This window comes from Mus caroli, chromosome 10, assembly GCF_900094665.2.
Source record: "Mus caroli chromosome 10, CAROLI_EIJ_v1.1, whole genome shotgun sequence".
In the NCBI taxonomy this organism is placed as follows: Eukaryota; Metazoa; Chordata; class Mammalia; order Rodentia; family Muridae; genus Mus; species Mus caroli.
In genome coordinates, this window is record NC_034579.1 from 80,143,832 (window position 1) to 80,167,421 (window position 23,590).

The following is a 23,590-nucleotide window of genomic DNA, read 5'->3' on the forward strand; positions in this document are numbered from 1 at the left end:
GTAAGCAGGAAGTTGGTCTCCACCCCGACCCTCTTTTGTCCTTCCTTCAGGGACCCCACTCCCCCCTGCTATTTAGTTTCCTGCTTCCTGGTCACTTGTCCTGAATTAGTTATTTTATTCTCTGCTTAAGAAGTCACATGAGCTAGGGTGTGAGTGTGCGTTCCGAGTGCATGAGGGCTGTGTGAGCCAGAGGGCAGGAATAAACACATGGAGCCAAGGGGAAAGGCAGGGGTAAGGGTCACTCAGAACAAGCCAGTCCCAAGAAATTAAAATTAGCCCTGGGAACGAGAATGTTGGGGTCTCCAAGGAACAGCAGCTGTGAAAAGAAAGACGAGGAGGGAAAATACGCCCTGCCCCACAGCCGCTGCAAACCTTGCTGGCCCACCACATCTGCCCTGGGGTCTCCCCTAGCTTTGGTCCCCCGCCCCCACCAGGCTATCTCTGGCCAAGTCTGTGAGGCCGAGCAGTGAGAATTTCCTTCACATGCTGTCATTTTCCTCTCTGGTAACCGCAGAACAATGTGGCCTAGGATTCCTGATAGGACAAAGTTTAATTGGAAACAGGAAAGCGGAGGACAAGTTTGGGTCTGGGATGGCGATGATAATGAGAAAATGACAGGCCAGTCCAGGGAAGAGGGTGACAGAGGAGGATGGTCACATGGTGAGGATGGTGCACGCACACGCTGGAAGCTCCCTTGGGAGAGTTGAACACGTGAGGGGAGACTCAGGCCTGACTCTCAAGGGAAGCTTCCTGGATAAGCAGGAGGATATGGGGAACTTGGGAGACTATGTAGCTCTTCGCAGAATCTGGATGGGCAGTGTGGGAGCTTGCACTTTCACGGGGCTGAATTCCTGTCTCAGATGGGGAGCAGAGCATGGGCGATAATAGAGGTGCCAAAGCGAGACTGGGAAGCCATGGAGAGCAATCCCTTCCTCATGACTCTGGTCCTAGACACCTAAGAGTCTACAAGTCCTAGGCTTCCTCCCGCAGCTCCGCACTGAGATGGGGCAGCTCCGTTTTTAGGGAGTTTGGGTGAAAATGAGGTTGGTTATACCTCTAGGATATGAAGACGGGGAGCGATTTTCACAGTCGTAGTTCTGTCAACCATTTGGGGTATGAGTGGGATATGGACACTCTGGAAAGACGGGAAGGAGAGGTATGATGTGGGAGAGGCCATATTCTCTCAGAGGGCAAGGGTCTGTGTGTACTTCTCATGGCCACAGCACTAGTCTCTCAGCTTGTCTTCCTGCGCTACTAACGACCCCCCACAATGGAAACTTCCAGAAAAGAAACATGGGAGGTTTTATGGTGTTTTCTTCATTGTTATCACAAAATACCCAAGAAAAACAACTTAGAAGGGAAGAATATTCATTTCTTTCCCTATTTCAATGGGTTCAGTACATCACGATAGACAGCCTGACAGAACAGAGCATCTCACATCAGGGTGGCCAGGAAGTAAGAGTGTCTGATCCAAAGGGGACTCCTTCTTGTTCCTCTACTCAAACCCACAGCCAATGGGATGGTGCGGACTAATCCTCTCGGGAAAGGCCCTCCTATGTACAGCTAGAGGTGGGCTTCACCAATCTCCTAGGTAACTCTCAATAAGTTCATTGATAATCATGAATAATCATCTTAGTTGTGTTTACCAAGATGTCCATAGCACTCAAACCTGTACCTGGTACATGGCAGGCACTCCACAAGAGCCTGCTGAGTAAGTCTGATGGTGTTCCCAGCGTGCCTGTGATGAACAAACTAGTGCTTGGTGAAGGAGATTCAGATTCCCAATGTAAAGGAAAAACCAAAATTCTGATATCTATTTTCTTCTTGGAAATCCACACCCCTGACTGTCTGTAGGCAAGGCTATCTCATAAAGTTCCCAAATGTGCAGAGTTAGTCTGAGATTCAAATGATAGGCTTAGTTGGCTCTCTAGCTGAAAATCAAAGACACATGCACACAGAGAGACAGAAACATATCAGTGATACAGAGAGAGACAGTCACAGGCAAACACATACAGAGAGAGAGAGAGAGAGAGAGAGAGAGAGAGAGAGAGAAAGACAAAGTGATGGAGAAGTACACACAGAGACAGAGACAGGAAACAAAACATCGCTTTGTATCCAGTTTCCCAGGTTTATTCCAGTTGTGTGGCAGTGGATTGCAGGGAAAGAATTGCAGGCGATTGTGTATGTTCTTGATATACTGTTGGTTTGTAGAATTAAATAGATTAATTCTAAAACACATGCATTGTAGATGGACACAGTTGCACATGCATAATTCAAGCATTTGAGAAGAAAGTGTGGGAGGATTGCTGTATTTGAGGCCAAGCTGGTCTAAATAGCAAGTTCTAGAGGCAGCCAGGGCTGCATAGTGAGACCTTGTCTAAAAACAACCCCAAGCCAAAGCAAGTAACCAAACAGACAAGCAAAAATACAACGTGTATTTTATGAACTCAGTTCCAATTGACACTTGGATATGTCAGGCCATTTCACTCCCTTCTTCGTTTTGTCCTTGTGACTATTTCTATAGCTCCCCTTTCTTGACAAATCAAAATTAGTCAAAGGCAATATATATATATATATATATATATATATATGTGTGTGTGTGTGTGTGTGTGTGTGTGTGTATACACATATACAAATGCTAACGACCATGTCATATTACTCTCCTGTAGTCATTCCTAACACCTGTGCAAAACCAATCTTCTCTTTCCCCTACAAACATCAACTCCATTTCACTATATGTTGTCCATCAAGTGCAAAAGCCACCTAAATATATCACACCTGCACTAGACGTAACTGTGGCTAGAGAAAACCGTGCAGGACTCAGGACTATGCCACCATCACAGTGTACTTGCTTGGCTTCCTCCTCCTCCCAATCTTCTAGGCATGATGATGTTTTTCTTCTCCTGCTCCTGGCTCATCCTCTTCTCCATTTTCAGAGGGAAGACTTGGTTCCATTTCATTTCGCTGAAGCAGTCAGAGCAGTCAGATGAGGACTTGCAGAGCTCCCACCTCCGCATCCACCCACGGGCAGTATCCTGACCACACACACTCATTCATTTGTTGAGCCTACTTTCCTACTGTGGAGACCCCTAACTTATGCACCTGTTTCATAGATTCTAGGACATCAATCCCTGGACTGTATCCACTTTCTTCTAGCACAACGACCATTATTTCTCTACCATAACCACTACCATCGCAAGCCATTACCTCCATCATCCAAACACATCCCACTTGAAAATGAAAAGCTTTTCATGACTCAACAGTCCTCATCTGTTTTGGTTTTATTTTTATTTTTGTTTTTGTATTTTATAAAAGGGAATTATGCCTATCTGACTATGGGAACTCTGTTTCCCCCTTTGTCTGTTTCCCCATCTCTCCATTTGTTTTCACCATCAATGTCTCCATGTTATGAGTTCGGACCACCAACTTTTTTTTTAATATTTTTATTACATATTTTCCTCAATTACATTTCCAATGCTATCCCAAAAGTCCCCCATAGCGCCCCCCCCCACTTCCCTACCCACCCATTCCCATTCTTTTGGCCCTGGCATTCCCCTATATTGGGGCATATAAAGTTTGCAAGTCCAATGGGCCTCTCTTTCCATTGATGGCCGACTAGGCCATCTTTCGATACATATGCAGCTAGAGACAAGAGCTCCGGGGTTCTGGTTAGTACATCATGTTGTTCCAACAATAGGGTTGCAGATCCCTTTAGCTCCTTGGGTACTTTCTCTAGCTTCTCCATTGGGAGCCCTGTGATACATCCAATAGCTGACTGTGAACATCCACTCCTGTGTTTGCTAGGCCCCGGCATCGTCTCACAAGAGACAGCTATATTTGGGTCCATTCAGCAAAATCTTGCTAGTGTATGCAATGGTGTCAGCGTTTAGAAGCTGATTATGGGATGGATCCCTGGATACGGCAGTCTCTAAATGGTCCATCCTTTCATCACAGCTACGAACTTTGTCTCTGTAACTCCTTCCCTGGGTGTTTTGTTCCCAATTCTAAGAAGGTGCACAGTGTCCACACTTTGGTCTTCATTCTTCTTGAGTTTCATGCGTTTATCAAATTGTATCTTATATCTTGGGTATCCTAAGTTTTGGGCTAATATCCACTTATCAGTGAATACATATTGTGTGAGTTCTTTTGTGATTGTGTTATTTCACTCAAGATGATGCCCTCCAGGTCCATCCATTTGGCTAGGAATTTCATAAATTCATTCTTTTTAATAGCTGAGTAGTACTCCATTGTGTAAATGTACCATAATTTCTGTATCCATTCCTCTGTTGAGGGACATCTGGGTTCTTTCCAGCTTCTGGCTATTATAAATAGGGCTGCTATGAACATAGTGGAGCATGTGTCCTTTTTACCGGTTGGGACATCTTCTGGATATATGCCCAGGAGAGGTATTGCTGGATCCTCCGGTAGTACTATGTCCAATTTTCTGAGGAACCGCCAGACTGATTTCCAGAGTGGTTGTACAAGCTTGCAATCCCACCAACAATGGAGGAGTGTTCCTCTTTCTCCACATCCTCGCCAGCATCTGCTGTCACCTGAATTTTTGATCTTAGCCATTCTGACTGGTGTGAGGTGGAATCTCAGGGTTGTTTTGATTTGCATTTCCCTGATGATTAAGGATGTTGAACATTTTTTCAGGTGTTTCTCTGCCATTCGGTATTCCTCAGGTGAGAATTCTTTGTTCAGTTCTGAGCCCCATTTTTTAATGGGGTTATTTGACTTTCTGGAGTCCACCTTCTTGAGTTCTTTATATATATTGGATATTAGTCCCTTATCTGATTTAGGATAGGTGAAGATCCTTTCCCAATCTGTTGGTGGTTTTTTTGTCTTATTGATGGTGTCTTTAGCCTTGCAGAAGCTTTGTAGTTTCATGAGGTCCCACTTGTCAATTCTCGATCTTACAGCACAAGCCATTACTGTTCTATTCAGGAATTTTTCCCCTGTGCCCATATCTTCAAGGCTTTTCCCCACTTTCTCCTCTATAAGTTTCAGTGTCTCTGGTTTTATGTGAAGTTCCTTGATCCACTTAGACTTGACCTTAGTACAAGGAGATAGGAATGGATCGATTCGCATTCTTCTACATGTTAACAACCAGTTGTGCCAGCACCATTTGTTGAAAATGCTGTCTTTCTTCCACTGGATGTTTTTAGCTCCCTTGTCGAAGATCAAGTGACCATAGGTGTGAGGACCACCAACTTTTAACTCTTACTTTATTTAAGCAAGCCATTGCATTTGACGACCAGTCACTCCACACTGAAACTCTTTCTCCCCTCGCCAGCCATCTCACCTCTGCCACCACTGCAAATCTTTAAATGCAACCTTTCATTCAACCCTGGAGCACCAGGCTCCCAGCTCTTTCCCCACTACATTTCTCCTGTGGCATTCTCATCTTGTGACTTTAGACACGCACACCTTTAATCCCAGCACTTAGGAGGCAGAGACAGGCAAATTTCTGAGTTCGAGGCCAGCCTGGTCTACAGAGTGAGTTCCAGGACAGCCAGGGGAACACAGAAAAACCCTGTCTCGAAAAATTAAAAAACAACAACACAAAAAAATAAATGTATAGATCCTGAATAAGCACAGCTTCAGCTACTCCTCAACTACTCAGAGATGTTGTTAGTCCTGCCCTCTTCACCTGCTCTACCTGTAGACTTTCCTACTTCAGTTTATTGTCCCCAAAGTCTAGAGTCACCTTAGATTTTTCTTTATTGTTTTTCCTCTCCCAATCAGCAAATCATTTCAACCACACCTTTCAAATAAAATAGAACCGATCGTACTTATCATAGTAATTGCCAAAGCACCATCATTTCTACCCTGAATTACTGCAGTGGCTTCCTGTGTGGTTCTTTCTTTTCACAGTGGTGCTTTCAGATAGAGCCAGATGCTAACCACAGTCTTTCCAAAAGACTCCCTGTCTCATAAGCCAAATTCCTTGCCTTGGACCCCTCACGTGATATTTGTTCAATATTCCCTTGGTTCAAAATTGTTTTTCTAATTAATTGTTTTTCATATGGCTCCTAACTTTGCCTTTATTTGTGTCCCTACTTCATTAGAGAGACCTTCACTCACCTAGTAGTGGTAATACATAAATCACCCCCGTTTGTGGCACTTACACTCCTCCATAAACAGGCACATGACTCTGAAATATTCTGTATCTCCTTGGCAAGGCTGCTGTAATAAGCACACCCACCTTAAAGTTATGCTGTGAGCATTGGAAGAATTAATCTGGAAAAGGCACATGAAGTATATATAGCGGAGCACATGAAGAGTACCAATTCAGTATTGGTTGATTTTATTATTCCTATTAGGTTCCAATCTGGCTCCCTGAAGATGTCTGCCAACTAGATATTAGTATTTGAAAAACAGAATGCTAAAGAGGAAACTCACTCACTGGATGGCAGAAGAAGCCATCAGAAGCAGCCCCTGAACTGCAAGCCACTGTCCTGTGCCATCCACAAGGCCTGTCACAGTGGAATCCTTTCCAGATGATGGAAACTGCACTGTGGGGAAGGAACTCAGCAAGTCTGCCACCTGCTACCCGGCTGACACTTGGCGCTGGAACTCACCGTTGCAAGCCTCTTGTCCTTTACAATGAAGACAAAGGCTGCCTGCTTCCATTTTCAGAGTGTGTTATAAGATCCCTGTGCCTGAGACGGCTGATGCGCATCATCTGCACACAAGACTGGCCACTTGACATATCCGTGAAAACACCAAGTGCCTTTCGTTCATTTTTAAGCTTGAGCCCTAAGTAAAAAGACGCTCTCTCCACATGGAGACAGCTCTGAGGCTGTGTGTTTGCCATTCATGCTTACAGTGAATGGTCGTCCACCATGTGTTTCTGCCAGCTTTACCAGTTAAGAAAGAAATCTGGAAGCAAAGTTGTATCTGAATCTCCATAGTAAAAGCTCAGGAGAAGGGTCCTCCTTCTGCTTCTTGCAGGGCACTGCTATTGAGGGGCACACACATACTATCCAGGGGACCAGAGCTGTTTAGTTTGGGGAGGGTGGTTGGTTATAAGCAGCTGAAATAGGATACAGAGAGCAGTTTGAGCCTCCCTGGGGAAAAAAATAGAGTAAAACCCTCTTAGCACATCTGGAAAAGCCATCATGCCTGTAAAACATGGTGAGGAAAGGGCCCTACATGGAAAACAGACCATTTCTGCTCTTAAAACATTTCTATCATTTTTTTCTTCTGTCCCTGAGGATACCATAGGGCTAAGAGGGGAAGAGGGGCAAGGTCAGAAGATGTCGTGGTGTTTCAGATGGTGTTGCTTTAGTTCCTCTGTGCAGGAGGATGGGGTAGGGATGAGGGGGAAGAATCAGTCCTAAAATGTGGCTAACTGACTGAGAAGCACTGGTGTGGCCCAGGTAGATAGAGAGCGAGCCCTGGAGCTTCTGGAAGAGCTGGACGGAAGACGTCTTTCTAAAGGAGAGGTGAGCAAAAGCGTCCTTCCCCATGGGTTGCACCGAGGAACAATCTATTAAGGATACTCATTCCTTAATCAATGACACCTGGGTGTTTCTTACTGTGAAGGAAACACTTCTGTGAATGGGATTAAGTTCCGGATTTTGAGACAAGATCGTCTTGAACCTGGGGAATCCCCACAAATGCAATCATATTTATCTTTACAAAAGGAGGAAAAGGGAAATTTTAGACGTGGGTGGGGATAGGGCATGGTGACCATGAGGCAAGAGATTAGAGACACAAAAGCACAAGTCCAGGAATGCCCTCAGCAAACAGAAACCAGCAGGGGCAAGCATGAGGTTGTCAGTCGAGGCCACCCAAAAGAGGGGGACTCTACCAGTACCCGGATTTCAGCCTCATGAAAGTGACCTTGCTCTGTCCATTATAAAGGCAAACTAGAAATTTCATGGTGTTTTAAGTCACTCTACCTTAGCAGTTGTTACAGTAGAGACTAGGAGCAGATACAAGCAAGAGAGCACATATCTGGGTCAAATTAGCATAAGTCCACTCTTAGGGTGCAGAAGCATCCAGAGGCAATACACAAATGAGCAGGTGCTGCTATTTTCGAGTGCAACAGGGAACATGTGTCTTATATAAGAGGTGCTATTGGCTTAGCTTCAGCAAACTGAGAGAGGAACAAAGACCTAGGAGGAGAAGGAGGAGGAGGAGGCCCTCCAACTCCTCAAAGGAAGCTGCAGTTCTGGATTTTTATAAAACTCATCTCATTTTAATTGTTGGTAGCTATTTTAAATTCTCAGTACCATGCAGGCTGAATCAAACACATCTGTTTAGCCACATCCCGCCCATGAGGCTCCAATTTGCACTCTATGGTCTATTGTATGCTTGACTCTGAGCTAAGCATTCAAGATGCTGTGTCTGTCCTCTAGCTCGTGGCGAGGGAAGGAAGTAGACAAAATGACTGGGTCTTTGGTAGAACTGGTAGACAGTAAGGTTGGGGTTGGGGGTTAGGGGACACCAAGAGATTGTTTCTCGCCGGATCAGGAGAAAGGGGGACAGTGAGGAAGACTTTGTGGGAAGAGCTGATGCTCACAGCAAATCTTGATGATGAGGTGGGAAGCAGAAGTGGGCAAAGCGTGAAAGGAAGCAGGTGGTCTGGGCAGCAGCCAGAGCAAGGGCCGAGAGGCCTAAAGAATCAGCTCTGAGGCTTAAGACAAAGGCAAGTTTAAGGTATGCATGGTGGGAAGATGGGGAGGACAATGCACCCATGGCTGTATTCTGAGCTTATCTTGAGGATAAAGGGAGCACTCAGGGCTTGCCTGGAGTTGAAATGTGGCCCCTAAGGAAATATGCAAGCCCTAGCCCACTTACTTTATAAGTGCGACTCTGTAAATGGGTTCTTTCAAGTTGCTGTGAAGCTAGACTGAGGTCATGCTGGATTTGGATGGGCCTGAGTTCAGTGATGGTCATCCTCAAAAGAAGAGCAGATTTGGACATATAAACAAAGAATGACAAGTGACCAAGAAGGCAGGGATTAGAAACAATGAATCACCATCTTCCAGTCAAGGAATGCAGAAGTGTGCAGCACTGCCAGAAGCTGGAAGGATCATTCCTTGGAGATGACAAGACTCAGCCTTACCCATCTTGACTTTGGTCTTCTTATCTCCAGAAGCATTCTACTGACTGCGAGTCACCTAGTTTATGGCGTTTTATTATGGCAGCCCAGGAAAAGGGTACACCCCATATCTCAATAAACCTTTAAAATAACTCATGCAGAGAACTGGGAAGACAGCGTAGTGAAGTGGTGCCCTTGTAAGCTTGAGGACCTGAGTTAGATGCCCAGAGTCCACCTTAAAAACCCAAACAAGGTGAGTGTGGTAGAAAATGCTTGCAATCACAACACTGGGGAGGCTGAGACAGGGGGATGCTTGGGGCTTGCTGCTTATCCTTGCCCTCAGGGGTGGGTTCCAGGACATGAGAGATCCTAACGCAATAAAAAAGATGCAACATCTGAGGCTATCCTCTGTCCTCTGCATGCACATCACAGGCATGCACACACTCTTGTGCAAACATGTGCGTGTGCAATGCACACTGATACAATAATAAGCGACCACTTTCTTTGTGTCCAAGTTGTCATTCTGTATTCACAAATGGCCTGAGAAGTAGACACTGTTTTCGCCCTATTTGACACACTAGCGCACTGTAGCCAGAAAAGCAACTGGGCTTGCCTAATTCCACACAGCTGGTGTCTAATCCAGCTAGGCTGTGACTGAAGGGGGACTGGTTCCAAGTCACTGCCCAGAGCCACCTTAGCACAAAAGTGGACACTGTTGAGCCACACGGTCTTGAGTCACTGGTTACCACGCTCCCATGGCCTCCTCTGGCGTCCCATGAGGATTAGAAAGAAAGAAAATATGAAAAATATTTAGTAGACTGCAAAGTGCACTTAAGGAGAGGCACATGAATTCAAAGTGGGGCGGGATAGACAGTCCAGTGGTTCTGAGTGCTTACTACTCAGCCAGAGAACCCAAGGTCAGTTCCTTATGTTCACACTAGGAGGCTCACAACAGCCTCCAGGAGCATCCTATTTTTCTGCCCTCTGTATGTGCATACCCACACTCATGAGTACACAATGTGTGTGCTCCCCCACACTTAAAAATAATAAAAGTAGATATTTTTAAAAATCATTCAAAGTAGAGACCAGGCCTTCGAGGACATGGCAAATCTATCCTACCGACTACTCTGAGATAGGTGGATGAATCTACCAACCCCCATTCTCTAGTACACACAGGAAAATTCCTAATCCCTTACAGAGGCCACTACCCAGGAGTCCAGTGCTGACCATGGTGTGGTCCCTAATTTCATAAGTTCAAGTCTTCAAGCTTGAATCCAGTCTCCTGGAGGCTCCTCTAGGCTACCTTTTCTGCAGGTTTTGGGCTCAGAACCAATCCCACGTGAACCACAGAATATGTTCAGAGACAATGACTCCCTCATTTTACTGAGGAGGAGACAGTGAATTAGGTTTTTTTTTTCCTGTTGCTGTGATAAAAAGCAAGTTAAGGGAGAGAGGGTAGGTTTGGGCTTATGGTTCCAGAGAGATAGCATCCACAGTGGTGTGGAAGCCCACATTACCCATCCACAAACAGGGAGAAGAGAGGGAGAATAGAGGAGGGGCGAGGCAATGCACCCTCAAAGTCCACCCTAGGGACAAGGCTCCAGCTACGAAGGTTCCATGACCTCCCGACACAATGCCGCTGACTGGGGATTGTGTGTTCAAATACATGAGCTTTTGGCGATATTTTTTATTTATGGCATTAGCAGTCAGAAACACCTACTGACCCATCTACGACTAATCAGAGTATTCTCCCAGCATGTCCTCTGTGCCTAGCTGTAGTACATTTAGCCCAAGAAGCTGTCTTCTGAGGGTATTCTGGTATTTGGGCATGATATACTTCATTTTTATGGCATGGCACCAACCAAACCTTCATTTTTCTATTTATTTTCACATAGGAATTTGTTGAGGGAGAGAAGTCTTTTTTTTTTTTTTTGGTAAAAATGTGTCCCTAACATCTTGTGAGGAACCTAATCTTGGTGGGTTTAAAAAAATCCAAGATGGTAGCCTATCTATTTTATGTTATTTTATTTCATCTTATTATTATTTTTTATTTTTATTTATATTTATTTTGTGTTTTGTTTTGTTTTGTTTGAGTCAGGGTTTCACTCTGTAGCCCTGGCTGTCCTGGAACTAAGGCTGGCTTCAAACTCAGATCCCATATGCCTCTGCCTCCTGAGTGCTGGAATTAAAGACAGGCATCACCATTGCCTGGCTAGCTTATCTCTTTTCTAAATCCATGTATCCCATGCACATTGAATCTCCATGTGACCAAGTACATTATGTTCTCAGTACTAGATATATTTGTATATGGATTACCTCCATTTCAAAGGAACCCACAGGCTAATGGAAATGGACACAAGAAAGTCAATCATTGCAACATCCCTAAAACTCACAAATTAGCCGTCACTGTCATGATTCTTGCCATATTCTTCGCATACTTTACTATCTGCATTTTCCAAGTGTTTTCTCTCATGTCAACACATTTCTTTTCCCTTTTTTTCTTATACAGAAGCTTTGGGTTCATCTTAAACAATACTACCCATTAATTCATGGGTTTAACTTAACTATTTTCTATTACACAGTATATTAAAAAGCTAACTACTGTTAGAGGAAGAAACACATAAGGTTGTTACCTCATCTCAGACTGTATCAGAGGTAGGTGGCTCACCTTGTGGGAGACAATGTCATTGCCCAGGAGGCCCACATAGGCTATGATAGAGGTACGTAGTCCATCATAACAGGAAGCAAACCTTTATCTCATCAAATGCTGATTGGCTGAGACACGGCAGGATCATCAATCTGATAAGCAGAATCTAGAGGCAGGCAAAAGGTAAGTCTGCCTTCCACCCCAAAAAATTCTCAGCAGTTCACACTTCCCAGAGTTTCTACCACTGACCAGGACACAGCTATTCTCATTTTCAACTTTCTAGACCAGGGGTTATGGGTCAAGAAGGTCTGTGATGTAAGGACAAATCTTTCTTATTTTTAAACTTTATCTTGTCTGCGTATGATTATGTGTATGACCGTTCATGTATGTATGTGTCTAGGTACACATGTGTGTATACCTGCATGTGGAGACTAGAGCATATCGTTAGGTGTTATTCTTTAAAGGCTGTTCCTTTTCTTTGTGTCAAGGTGTCTCATGACCTGGAACTCTTCAAGTAGACTGGGATGGCTGGCCAGCAAGTTCTGGGAATCCACCTGACTCTGTATCTCAGTGCTAAGGGCACAAGCTCGAACCACCATGCTTCTCTCTCTCTCTCTCTCTCTCTCTCTCCCATTTTTTTTTTACCTTCACATGGATTCTAGGGACTGAATTTGGCTTCTTGTGTTTTTGCAGAAAATATTTTACTCACTGAGTGATCTTGCAGTCTGGGCTCCACATTTTTCAATCTTCTGCTTCCATAAATACACAATGTTGAATGATATTTCTCTGGAAGCCTGTCCTGGTATTTTCCTGGTGGGCTATCATCTCTATGGTTTGTGTTTAACAACATCCCAACTAGGAAATCACATCAGAAAGCAAGCAAAGGGTTACAGTGGACTCTTTAAGAAAATCTAGTCTATCTCATTAAAGGCAAATGATACACAAAAAAACCTCAGGTCTTTCTCTATCTACAACAAGAACATGCTAACAATATCTTCCTTTAGTAAACAGAACATGCCAGCATGTAGGGCTACTGCTTGTTCCTGGAGTCACTCATTCTATAGGTATTTCTTGAGCATCTAGTACCTGGCAGGTTGTGGGAGGCCTCGGGGTTCCAGTGATGACTCAGACACACACAGCTTCTGTGTCCATATGGCTAGACAATGAGGCTGACATTAATCAGATGATTATCTGATGCATGTAACGTGTGATGTCATGCTGAAGGCTTGAGATTCAGTGTTGGTGTGGTGGTTTGAATATGTTTAGTCCATGGAAAGGGACTATTAGGAAGTGTGGCCTTGTTGAAGGAATTGTGTCACTGCGAGGGTGGGGGTGTGGACTTTGAGATTCTCCTCTTAGCTACCTGGAAGATAGTCTCTTGGCTGCAGCTGGATCAAGATACAGAACTCTTAACTCCTTTTCCAGCACCATGTCTGCCCAGATGCTGCCATCTTCCTGCCTTGATGATAATGAATTAAACCTCTACAACTGTAAGCCAGCCCTAATTAAATGTTGTCCCTTATAAGTTGCCTTGGTCATGGTGTCTCTTCACAGCAATAAAACCCAAATGAAGACAGTTGGCTTATAACAGCAGTTTCTACCTAGAACCTGGGGTCAGAGAATGTTGCCCTGGAGAAGGGCACTGGCCAAGCACTGGTGACTCAGACATGGACCTAACACATAGAAACACGCCTGGTCATCCTTCTCCATGTAGGCATGAAGTCAGTTGCTGCCTCATTTAAGCTTTGCTGCAACTCTCTGGTGTGACATCCTTAGGGTTCTTCACTGGGAAGGACAACAACTTGCCTAAGACCACAGAGTTGGCTCTTGGCCCTGCTGGAACTCAAATCCTGGTCCATGTGATTCTAGATTCATGCTTTTCCTAAAGCCATTTATTACCTCCCCAGCAGATACATAAGCATCTGCCATAGCTTGGATGCCAAATGTCTCCCACAGGCCATAGGCCCAGTGTCCAAGGTGGGACTACTGGAAGGTGCTGCATGTCAGCATTCCTTCTAGGCTCTGCCCCACAGTTACAGCCAGGTGTGCCTGACTCACTATAAAAGGGGCTGATTGCTCCCTCCTCTCTTATCCTCTTATACTCTAACTTTATTGTCTCAACCATTTTCTTCTTTTCTCCCCTTCCCTCTCCCCATTCCTGCTCTCCTCCCCCCTCCCAACTCTCCCTTCCATGCCCTAAATAAACTCCATTCTATACTAAACCCTGTCCTATGCTGGTATCTTAGGGGGAGGGAATGCCTCAGCATTGTCCCCCAGAGATGCCCCCTCCAACCTCACCATACTATGCCTCTACCAACATAATCCTGATTCTTTCTTTCTTTCTTTCTTTTTTTCTTTCTTTCTTTCTTTTTTAATTAGGTATTTTCCTCATTTACATTTCCAATGCTATCCCAAAAGTCCCCCATACCCTCCCCCCCACTCCCCTACGCACCCACTCCCACTTTTTGGCCCTGGCGTTCCCCTGTACTGGGGCATATAAAGTTTGCAGGTCCAATGGGCCTGTCTTTCCAGTGATGGCTGGCTAGGCCATCTTTTGATACATATGCAGCTAGAGTCAAGACTGCAGCCTTTTAGAAGGTGAAGACTTATGGGAGGTGCTTAATTCATTGGTGGGTTCTGGCTTATGATTGCAGTTGCATCCATTCTATATCCCCACTGTTGACATCACCACTAACCCAACGCAATGGAGCTACCCAATCTTGGCCTGGAAACTTCTTCTTTATGACGTTAGATGCCTTGGGTATTTTGTTATAGTACTGGAAAGCTGACTGCTGTGATAGGGACCTGAGACCCTCTTGTATCTGATCTTATCTCTATGCTGTTACCTGTAACTATTCTTTATCTATAACTATTTTACTCTTTCATAACATAGATGATACAGGCTGGCTAAATACCCATGCCCCATACTTCAGTGAAATAACATGGCAGAAACTGTGACGGAGGGAGCTGGAACAAAGAGCTTCTCTCAAACAAGCTAAGAAAACTGTTTCCCTTCAGACACTCCTCCCCACCCCCACTCCCAAGTAGGACACAGCAGAATGACATCCTGAGCTGAGCCTCCAAGTCTTCTACCTTGAACTCTGTTTTCTTTTACCCACCTGCCAATTTACACATTAAGCAGCTATCAGCTCCCTGCTGTGGGATGCCATATCTAGTTTATGCCTCCCTGAGAGGCAATTTCTCCAGTCTCCAGTAGCCCTACAGAGAGCAGGGGAGAACATTTAATAGGCGCTTCAGAAGTCAGTGCCACTGAGTTAATAGCCGAGCCTCTCAGACAACCCCCATGCTGAATAGAACAGCACTCAATCAGGCATGAATACCAGAACACCTCTGAGTAGTGCATTGTTGGCTTTTTTGATTTCCTCTTCCCATCTCTGCAGTCTCTGGTATTTTCCACCTAACTGTTAGCAGAGATTTCTTGGCCACAAACTCCTTAAATTGGTGTCCCATCTCCACCCTTGGAAGTCTTGCCACAGAGAGATTTGAAATGAGAGGGATCACACCTGAACCTCAAATAGTCACTGTTCTGTTACTGGCTATGGGCCTGGTGGTTATAGTGACGTTGCCTATTTGGAATCTTGGCTCCGTGTCCCAGCCGTGTGTCCTTGCGCAAGCCGAAACAACCTCGGACAAGGTACTGCGCTTCCTGTACTTGGTTTCTTTAGTCTTAAAATGGAGGCGATCACATCAACCTCACCGTAAGGCTCTGATTATCCTGAGTGGGGGAGAGAGAAAAGAGAGTAAGTGTAGCGTCAGTGCTTAGTGGTACTCAGCGCTGAGCACATGGAGAGTCAGGTTGTTGCTGTTATGGTATGTCTATCTGTCTGTCTGCCTCTGTTCATTTTTCCCCCATCACCTCATTTGACTTCCTACTTTCTCCTCTTCTTCTCTTCTATATAAAATTTTTATTTATTTATTTTTATAAGCAATTAGCCTTTGGACAATCCAATGGGATTCTTGAAAAATCAATGATCTAACTCCTGATCATCCTCCATGACCTAGATCCATAGACTGAGGGAAGCCAGCTCCAGTTGGGAGGTTAAGACACAAAACCCAAGTCATGAAGCCCTGCAGGTCACTGTAGCTCACAATTTTCCCTACGGCTCTGTACCAGCAAGCACACTGGCTGGGAAAAAGATCCTGACCGCCATCTTTCCTTGTTTCCCCACTGTGCTAGCATGGCACTTTACACGGGTTATTCTATAGATAGATAGATAGATAGATAGATAGATAGATAGATGAACAAACAAACAAATATCCTTGCATGACTGATCAAGTAGTACATAAAAATCCAGATCCTGACGCTGGAATGATTGGCTCTCATGGAGCCTGCCTCCAATGAGCTGTGTGGCCATAGGCACATTCCCTAACCTCTCTGGGTTTTAGATGCTTCACCCACAAGTTAGGAAGGGCAGATGTGCTCACGTCACAGGGTGGGGTAGAGACTTACAGGACATTATCAGTGTCTAGTCCATAGTATGCATTATCACATATCAGTTATTATTATCACTGTTAGTTGAACCAAGGCTATGGTATAATCGTTATTCAATGCTCATCCTTCTTGTTCTCTGATGGCTTCCTTTCTCTGGGGCCTGCCTGGGATTCCTGGGTAGAGAGGTGTCACGTTCTGTGTGGATCTGCAGCAACAGACGCTTGCCTCCCCCTTTCTCTTCATTCCATTACAGAACGGTTGTCCCTGTCAGCAGTACAAATGAATGGGCTCCATGCCTCGCAGTGACACATCTCTCCCCTTCCACCATCTCAGAGAGCTGGCTTTTCCTACTGCAAAATTGTTTCTGAAGGAAGAATTTTATGTCGTGAAGGAAAACAGACAGAACTTTAGGCCTTTTCATGTCAACAGAAGAAAGCTGGCTTCCCTGTGTCTATGGGTCTGCACTCTGAAGGATGGTCCTGTTTTCTTTCCTCCATTCTCTGGGCAGCCATGGGAGTCTCCCAAAGTCAGCGGGACTGGACACTTCATCAGTTAGCAGGTCTGGAAATGAAAGACCTACAGAAAGAGGTGCCCTGTCTCAGCTCTCAACAGAGGCTCACCCTAACCTGGAATACTTGTTCTTCTGTTTTCCTCCTGTATTTGGGGTCCCTCAGACGACCACTAAGGTCTGGTTTGTCCTTCACTTCTCTTACATTGCCTGGTTATTTCTCCCAGGTGTGGATAATGTGGTATGGGGCCTGCACACAGGGAAAACCAGAGACAGCAGCCTTGTGGCATCCTGGCAGAGAAGCAGAGACAACCAGGCTGAGGTGAGCAGAACATACTTGTCTTATAATCTGGGCAGTGGCTTCTAGATCCCTATGGACAAAATCCTGAGGCATGGGCCCAGAGCTCCCAAGGTTTCAGGAAAATCTGGGAGTCTGAAATTTTCTGAGCCTCTGTCAAAAAACAACGCTGTGCTCAAACCAAATCAATCCCTGAGGCTGTTAGTTAATTCAAACAAACAAACAAACAAGCAAACAAATCATCTGGTCTAAAGAACTGAAGAGGTCCACTACAGCAAGTACTTACATCAACTCCCTGAACTCCATGGCTGCCAGAGCTGTTCTCATTCTAATTACTCCTTCTAGAGAGTGAGCCCTTGGGACCCCCATGACTCTTGCTGTTGGCATTCATGTTCTGTGTCATTCCCCTTTCCTGAGTATGGCAGAGATTGTGGCATAAGTAGAACATGGCCAGAGAGACAAGATATACCTGGTTACGTGAACATGACTGCATCGCCATCTCAGGAGACTTTCTTTCATGCCGTTGTTGAGGAAGGAACTTGTCACACAGTGCAACTGCATACACAGAGACTCGTGTGGCAAGAAACCATCGAGGCATGCTACACCACAACCAAGGAGAAACTAGATATCTTAGTTCCTTTTTTATTGTGATCAAACATCATGACTAAGGCAATTTCAAAAAGAAAGCTTTTGGTTGGTCTTATGACTTCACAGGGTTGAGTCCATGACAGAAAGAGAAGGAACAGCTGAGAGATCACATCTTGATTCACAACCACGAGGCAGACAGAACACTGGGAATCATAGGAACCCATTGAAGCCTCAAAGCCTGCCCCTCACTGACATACCTTCTCCAAGAAGGCCACACCCCCTAATCCTTCCCAAATAGTTCCCCCAGCTGGGAACCAAATATTCAACATATATGAGCATGTGGGGACCATTCTGAATTCAAACTACCACACTGAGGAACTCAACGTTGTCAACAATCACATGAGTAAAGAAACAGATCCTTCCTCCTTGGAGTCCCAGAGGAAATGGAGGCCTTGGGTACCATCTTGGTTTTAGTCCTTCTAGAAGACCCAGTGAAGCCATGTTTGGACTTCTGAGAAATCAGGGGATAAAATACAATGTTATAAATCACAAAGTTACTGACACCATGTCACAGAGCAACACAGAACTAATCACAATTGGGACTTGCCTCTTACCTACCATCTTTTGGAATTCTACAATATATAGGTGACCTGTGTAAGACCCAAGTCCTTCAGTAGTAAAAGCAAATCATAGCATAGTGTGGAGATGTGTCCTTAAAATAACAGTAATGATTTCCCCCGTGGCATAAGAGAAGAAATGCATGCGGATGTTCTGCTCACACAAACATGGGTCCTGTAAAAGCCCACAGCAAGTGTGAGCGTTAAGGAGACCTACTGATAATACCTTGGATTTGGAATCCTCCTGCCTCAGCCTCAGGACTAGCTGGTAATACAGACATGGGCCTCTAGGCCTGGGTTCATCTGACTATTTTTTAAATCAAATATTGTATGGGTTCTTACTATAGGGTATGATATACAGGTAGTATCGGGAAAGAAAACAACAACAAAGTTTGAACATCCTTAGTACTCTTAGGTGTCACCATTTATCATTAGACTTTCAGAAAGTGTGTGGCCCTTGGTGACCTCCCTTCCCTGGAAAATACACATGGGGACCTGTCTATGGAAAAGAGAGAGATGTGGATACAAATCATGATCACTTTCACTCCCCCCCCCCCAATCTCCACAAGCCAAATGCCAGCACCTTTACCCTGCCAAGGGACAGGCATCACAGGATCGCCAGGCCCCCCACGAGTTGGCTTCAGTTCCAGGTCTCTGAGCCGCCTTCAAGTTGCTGTAAAAATGCAAAGTATTCCAGTGATTTTAATTACTGGGAGTTGCATAAGCCAGAAACCAGTTTATTCAAAGGAACAAGAGATCAAAAAAAAAATATTTTCACCATGCCTCTAGGCTCTCCCCTCCTTCTCCTGCTACCAGCCTCCAATCACAGGCCTCAAAAACACCTCAGGTATGTGCAGTTCTTCTAGGGTGTGTTGATATGACATTAAATTCTTTTTTTTTTAAGTAAATACTTGAAGCAGAAGCAGTTCCAGGCACCTTCAAGCAGTTTGGAAAGTTACTGGTCATGCTTCTCTGGACAGGCTAAGGACTTCATTGGGCTCCATATCGCACATGGAGAGAGTGTAGCTATAAAGCTGAGATCAGTGGGCAAGGAGGGTCTCCTCGGATACCACATCAGGGGAGGCTTTCAGCTCCTGAGTATGAACAGGACTTCACTATAAGATTCTTACGTAAGGAATGAACCCCAATCATAACATCCTAGCAATTCTCCAGAGTGGAAAAGAAATGTTTACAGTGCTAGAGAGTGGTTAGAGAATCCTCTGTTTTCCCATCCGGATTCTCCAGTATCCTCTCAACAATGTGTCATCTAAACCTAAGCCCAGCTTGCTGAGAACGTGCTGTGTGTCCTGCATTGGGATAAGTGCTCAGAACTGAAAACCTCAGTTAGCCCAAGCCAATTGCCACACTTGATAAAGATGGGCAGAGCATTATTGGTTGAATATGAAATGCCCCCCACAGGCTTGCATATTTGGACATTTGGTCCCCAGCAGGGAGCACTGTTGCCTCCCACAGGTTGTGTAACTTCTGAGACATGGGGCCTGCCTGGCAAAAGTGAATCACTGCAGGGGACCCAGCAAGTGATATCTGATTACAGCTTTGCTTGGTGCTCTCTGCTTCCTAACCCTCCAAGATATAACAAGCCACACCACACATTATATCACTGTAGAGAAAGCGCCCCCCGACAACAAACCTCTGCCAGGATGGACCCATATTCCATGAAAGCCAGGGCTAAAACAAATCTTTCCTCACTTAAACCGCTTCTGTCACATATGTGGTGAGGAGAGAAGTAATTAGTACAACCAAAGAGTGACAGTCCAAGCAGACTGTGATAAGTTTCAAGTTGGGTTATCCTGAATGGATGGCATTCGGCTCAGAAAGGACACAATGCTTGATGACAACCCTGACTGTATAATAACATTGACAGTGGCTACTCAATGATGCCAAGTTGGTGCCAAGCATTCTACCACATTCCTTCAATGTCTCAATTCATTTACTTGCGACAACTCTAAAGTAGGGATTAACGCTGTCCCATATTACAGACAAGGACACTGAGGCAAGAGGAGGTAAAGTTATTTATCCAGGGTGTTGCAGTTAGGAAATAATAATAGTGAACCTATAAATACTTAACAAGTGGCTCTCCTAGACAAGAAGCCCTGATTTGTTGGGTTGGCCAATTTCCATGGTGTAAATATTCTAAGTTACACTGTGAATGAGAACAATACACAACATCAGAGCATTATGTAATGTCACCACCATGCAGACAAAAGTCAGTGGGAATAACCTCTAGAATATTGAACTTGAGATGGTAAAAACACACAGACATTTGACTCAGGATTCTATTTCTTTTTAACTTTAAGATGGTGGGGAAATTATGCGCACTCAGTTGGAACCAACCTCCAGATCTCTCACTTTTCATCATTTCCTGAGCTACTGGCACTCACTATAAACCTCTCCTGATATTCTGAACAGTGGCAGTGAGCACAAACCCCAGCAGGTCCCCTTCAAAACAGTGAGCCAGAGCCACTTGCAGCATGTCTGTGGCTTGGCTCCAATGTTTAGCTGGTCAAGTATATTACAGGCTGTTGAGATCATGATATTTTAAACCAATGGTAGCCGGGCGTGTGAGTTTACTTGGATATATCCTCATTTTAAGTTGAGGAGTATATGTGATTAGGAAATGATGAAGTTTGATGTTAATTTGCATTGCTTTAAATAAAGTTAACTTAATTGTTGACTTTTGCAATTACAATTTTAATCATGACCATGTTTTACAAGTGACTCTGAGAACTCTGGGAAAATATAGCAATGGGTTCTACTGAGCCAATATCAGCCAGCTCAGGTATACCCCAGGGACCTTAGGGCCCATTCTTCAGTATTCCAATAAACCAGAGGTGGCCAGATGAAAGGAGGAAAAACAATTATAGCAAGAAAGAGTCTGAAAGAAGACCTAGAAGATGGATATGAAGGAAAGAGAAACAATATTTAGTGCCTGCAAGATGTCTTCCTTAAGCCCCAGTTTCCTTGATTATAAGGCAGACATACAGTGCTGGGGAGATGCTTGTTGCTGTGCAAGCTTGAGTACCTGAAGTCACAGCTCTAGCAGGGATCTAAAAAATGTGCTGTGGCAACGCCTGTAATCTCAGTGCTGGGGAAACAGAGACATGCAGATCTCTTCTCTGCAGCTCACTGGCTGGTCAGCCTACTTGAATCAGGGAGCTCCAGGTTCAAGGAGAGCCACTGTCTCAAAAAATAAGTTGAAGAGGGAAAGAGGAAGATAAATCTTGTTAACCTTGGATCGGCTCACCGTGTGCAACACACATACTTTCTCTCACGTAAAATGTCTATTATTTAGGGTTGGAAGACTGAGGGAGACGTCAAAGCACAAGCCCTTTGTAGAAGTTTATAACTAATACTGTCTCATGTCTACACATACTTTGTGAATGGCCTCTTGGGCAATTTTTTGTCATCAAGGATATCTTCACAGACATTGCTCTTAAACACAAGGCCCACTGGCCAAGTTCAAAGATCTGTCTATCTATCTATCTATCTATCTATCTATCTATCTATCTATCTATCTATCTGGCAAGAACGGGTTGTACTAGAAGCTTCAGTTTCATATGTTTTGTTCTATCAAAAGTACCTGAAAACAATAGAATAGTAGAAAAATCAATGAATTGCAATCTTTCTGGGGCCAAAAACAAGTCTAGGGGAAGATGAAGGCATGACTAATCTTAAACAAAGAATTGAGAAGACCGAAGAGACCACAGTAGGTGTTTGAGCTCAGCCATCATCACCATGCAGCGAGATTGGCTTTTGACAGTGGACACAGCTTCCATCAGAAAGAAAATTCAATGGCAGCTGAGATGACTTACAGGGTAAACGTGCTTGACACGAAGCCTGACAACCTGAGTTTGACACCCAGAACCCATGTGTTGGAAAGAGAAACCCAACTCCCACCTGTCCTCTGACCACCACACAGGCACACAGGCATACACATGCAATCAATATTTAAAACACGTAGTTGAAAAGAGAAAATTTCAAGGTGTTTTCCCTAGAAGTTCGTCTTGGGATGACCTCAATCCATGTTCTAATTTCACACCCACCAACTCAAAGTGTTCTGGTGAGGAGGTATAGGACTCTTCCACTATCAGAATATACTAAGGTATGCCATGAACATGTGTTGCCTGCCTACTTCTTAATCATTTGTCTCACAGGAGCAAGGACAGTGGCACTACTGTGGCTGGCTGGCTTGCTGGCCCTTTTGAGTTGGGTATACCCATGAGACTGTTCACCTCTGGGAATCTCTCTGAGAATCCAAGTTCAATGAGTTAGGTCCTAGAGCCTCTCATGGTGGATTAGCGATGGGGATATTGACATACACTGGATCTTTCCCCCCCAGTTCATTGTTTAGTCTCTTTCTTCAGTATTTTCTAAGTGTCTACTGTGTGCAGGTGCTGCACTGGGCATTTGAGAAGCACCCAGGTTTGCTTGGGTCTACCGAAAATTCAGACATTTAGACCACTAGGGGCGCAGAGCATAAGAGGTGCCTAGATGGACAGCTGAAAGGGAAACTAGAGTCAGAGAAGATTCCAAAGCTGGTGGTCCTAGTTGATTCCTGGCAGATGGGAGTGGAGGTGGGAGGGCAGGGGGGCATAAAATGGGGCAAGATGGGACTGAGGTAACAAGAGGTTTAGGTAGCACCAAGGGTGGGTCTGCTGCTGGGTAACAGTCACGTGATGTTCTATAGGAGCGGTATCACCTCCAGTTGCAGCTCGGGGTGCTGTTGAGAAGAGGCAGATCAGAGAGGACCTTGTACATCTTCGGAGTTTAAGACTTTGTTCAGAGAGCCACAGAATATGAACTGATCTGCGAGACGACGGCGGGCAGCAAGAGAAGAGCCGGACAGAGAAGGAGAAAAGGACTGGGGCGGCAGGGCCAGTTATGGAGCTGTTGGCACTGTCTGGGAAGATTCTCCAGGTTGGATTCAGGGTGGGAATAGTTAGAGTGGGAAAGACAGATGACTTGTAGAGATGTCCAGTTCAAGGCTCTCTAGGACATGGTGGCAGGTGATGTCATCAGAGGGAATGAGTAATGCTGGAAGCGACAGGAGGAAGAAAACAGTGATTTCAGGGCAAGTGAAGTCTGCTTATGTCATAGGATTTGCAAGTAAGACTGTCACAGGAGGATGGACAGGGACGGTCAGGAAGCCAGCGGGGACACTGTGGCCTTGTGCATCTTATTTCAGTGCACACAGCACACTAGTCAGTCAAGGCCAGGAGAGAAGCTGGGACCAGGCAAGGTGAGAGCAGAGGCTAAAGGGGAAACAGCAAGGATCCAAGCCCAGAAACCTGAAGAGCTGGAGGTCTGCCACTGAGGCTGAAGGTACCTGTCAGGAGGTAGAAAGTGACAGGCCAGAGGCAGAGGATCTTCCACAGCCAGGTATCAAGAAGGAGGCGACCTGCA

General features: G+C 44.9%; 1 protein-coding gene across 4 annotated transcripts in view; it reads right to left on the reverse strand.

The window, feature by feature from the left end:
* The window catches only part of Syn3 (synapsin III), a 437,574-nt gene that overhangs the window by 205,749 nt on the left and 208,235 nt on the right, over positions 1–23,590 (reverse strand). The window contains exon 7 of one of the 4 annotated variants that reach the window (XM_021173743.1): positions 20,185–23,221. The exons of the other annotated variants lie outside the window; for them this stretch is intronic. Coding sequence (XP_021029402.1) covers positions 23,177–23,221 — 45 coding nt within the window. The 3' untranslated portion in view covers positions 20,185–23,176. Of the gene's footprint in view, positions 1–20,184; positions 23,222–23,590 lie in introns of those variants that run through there. 4 annotated transcript variants of the gene reach the window in all.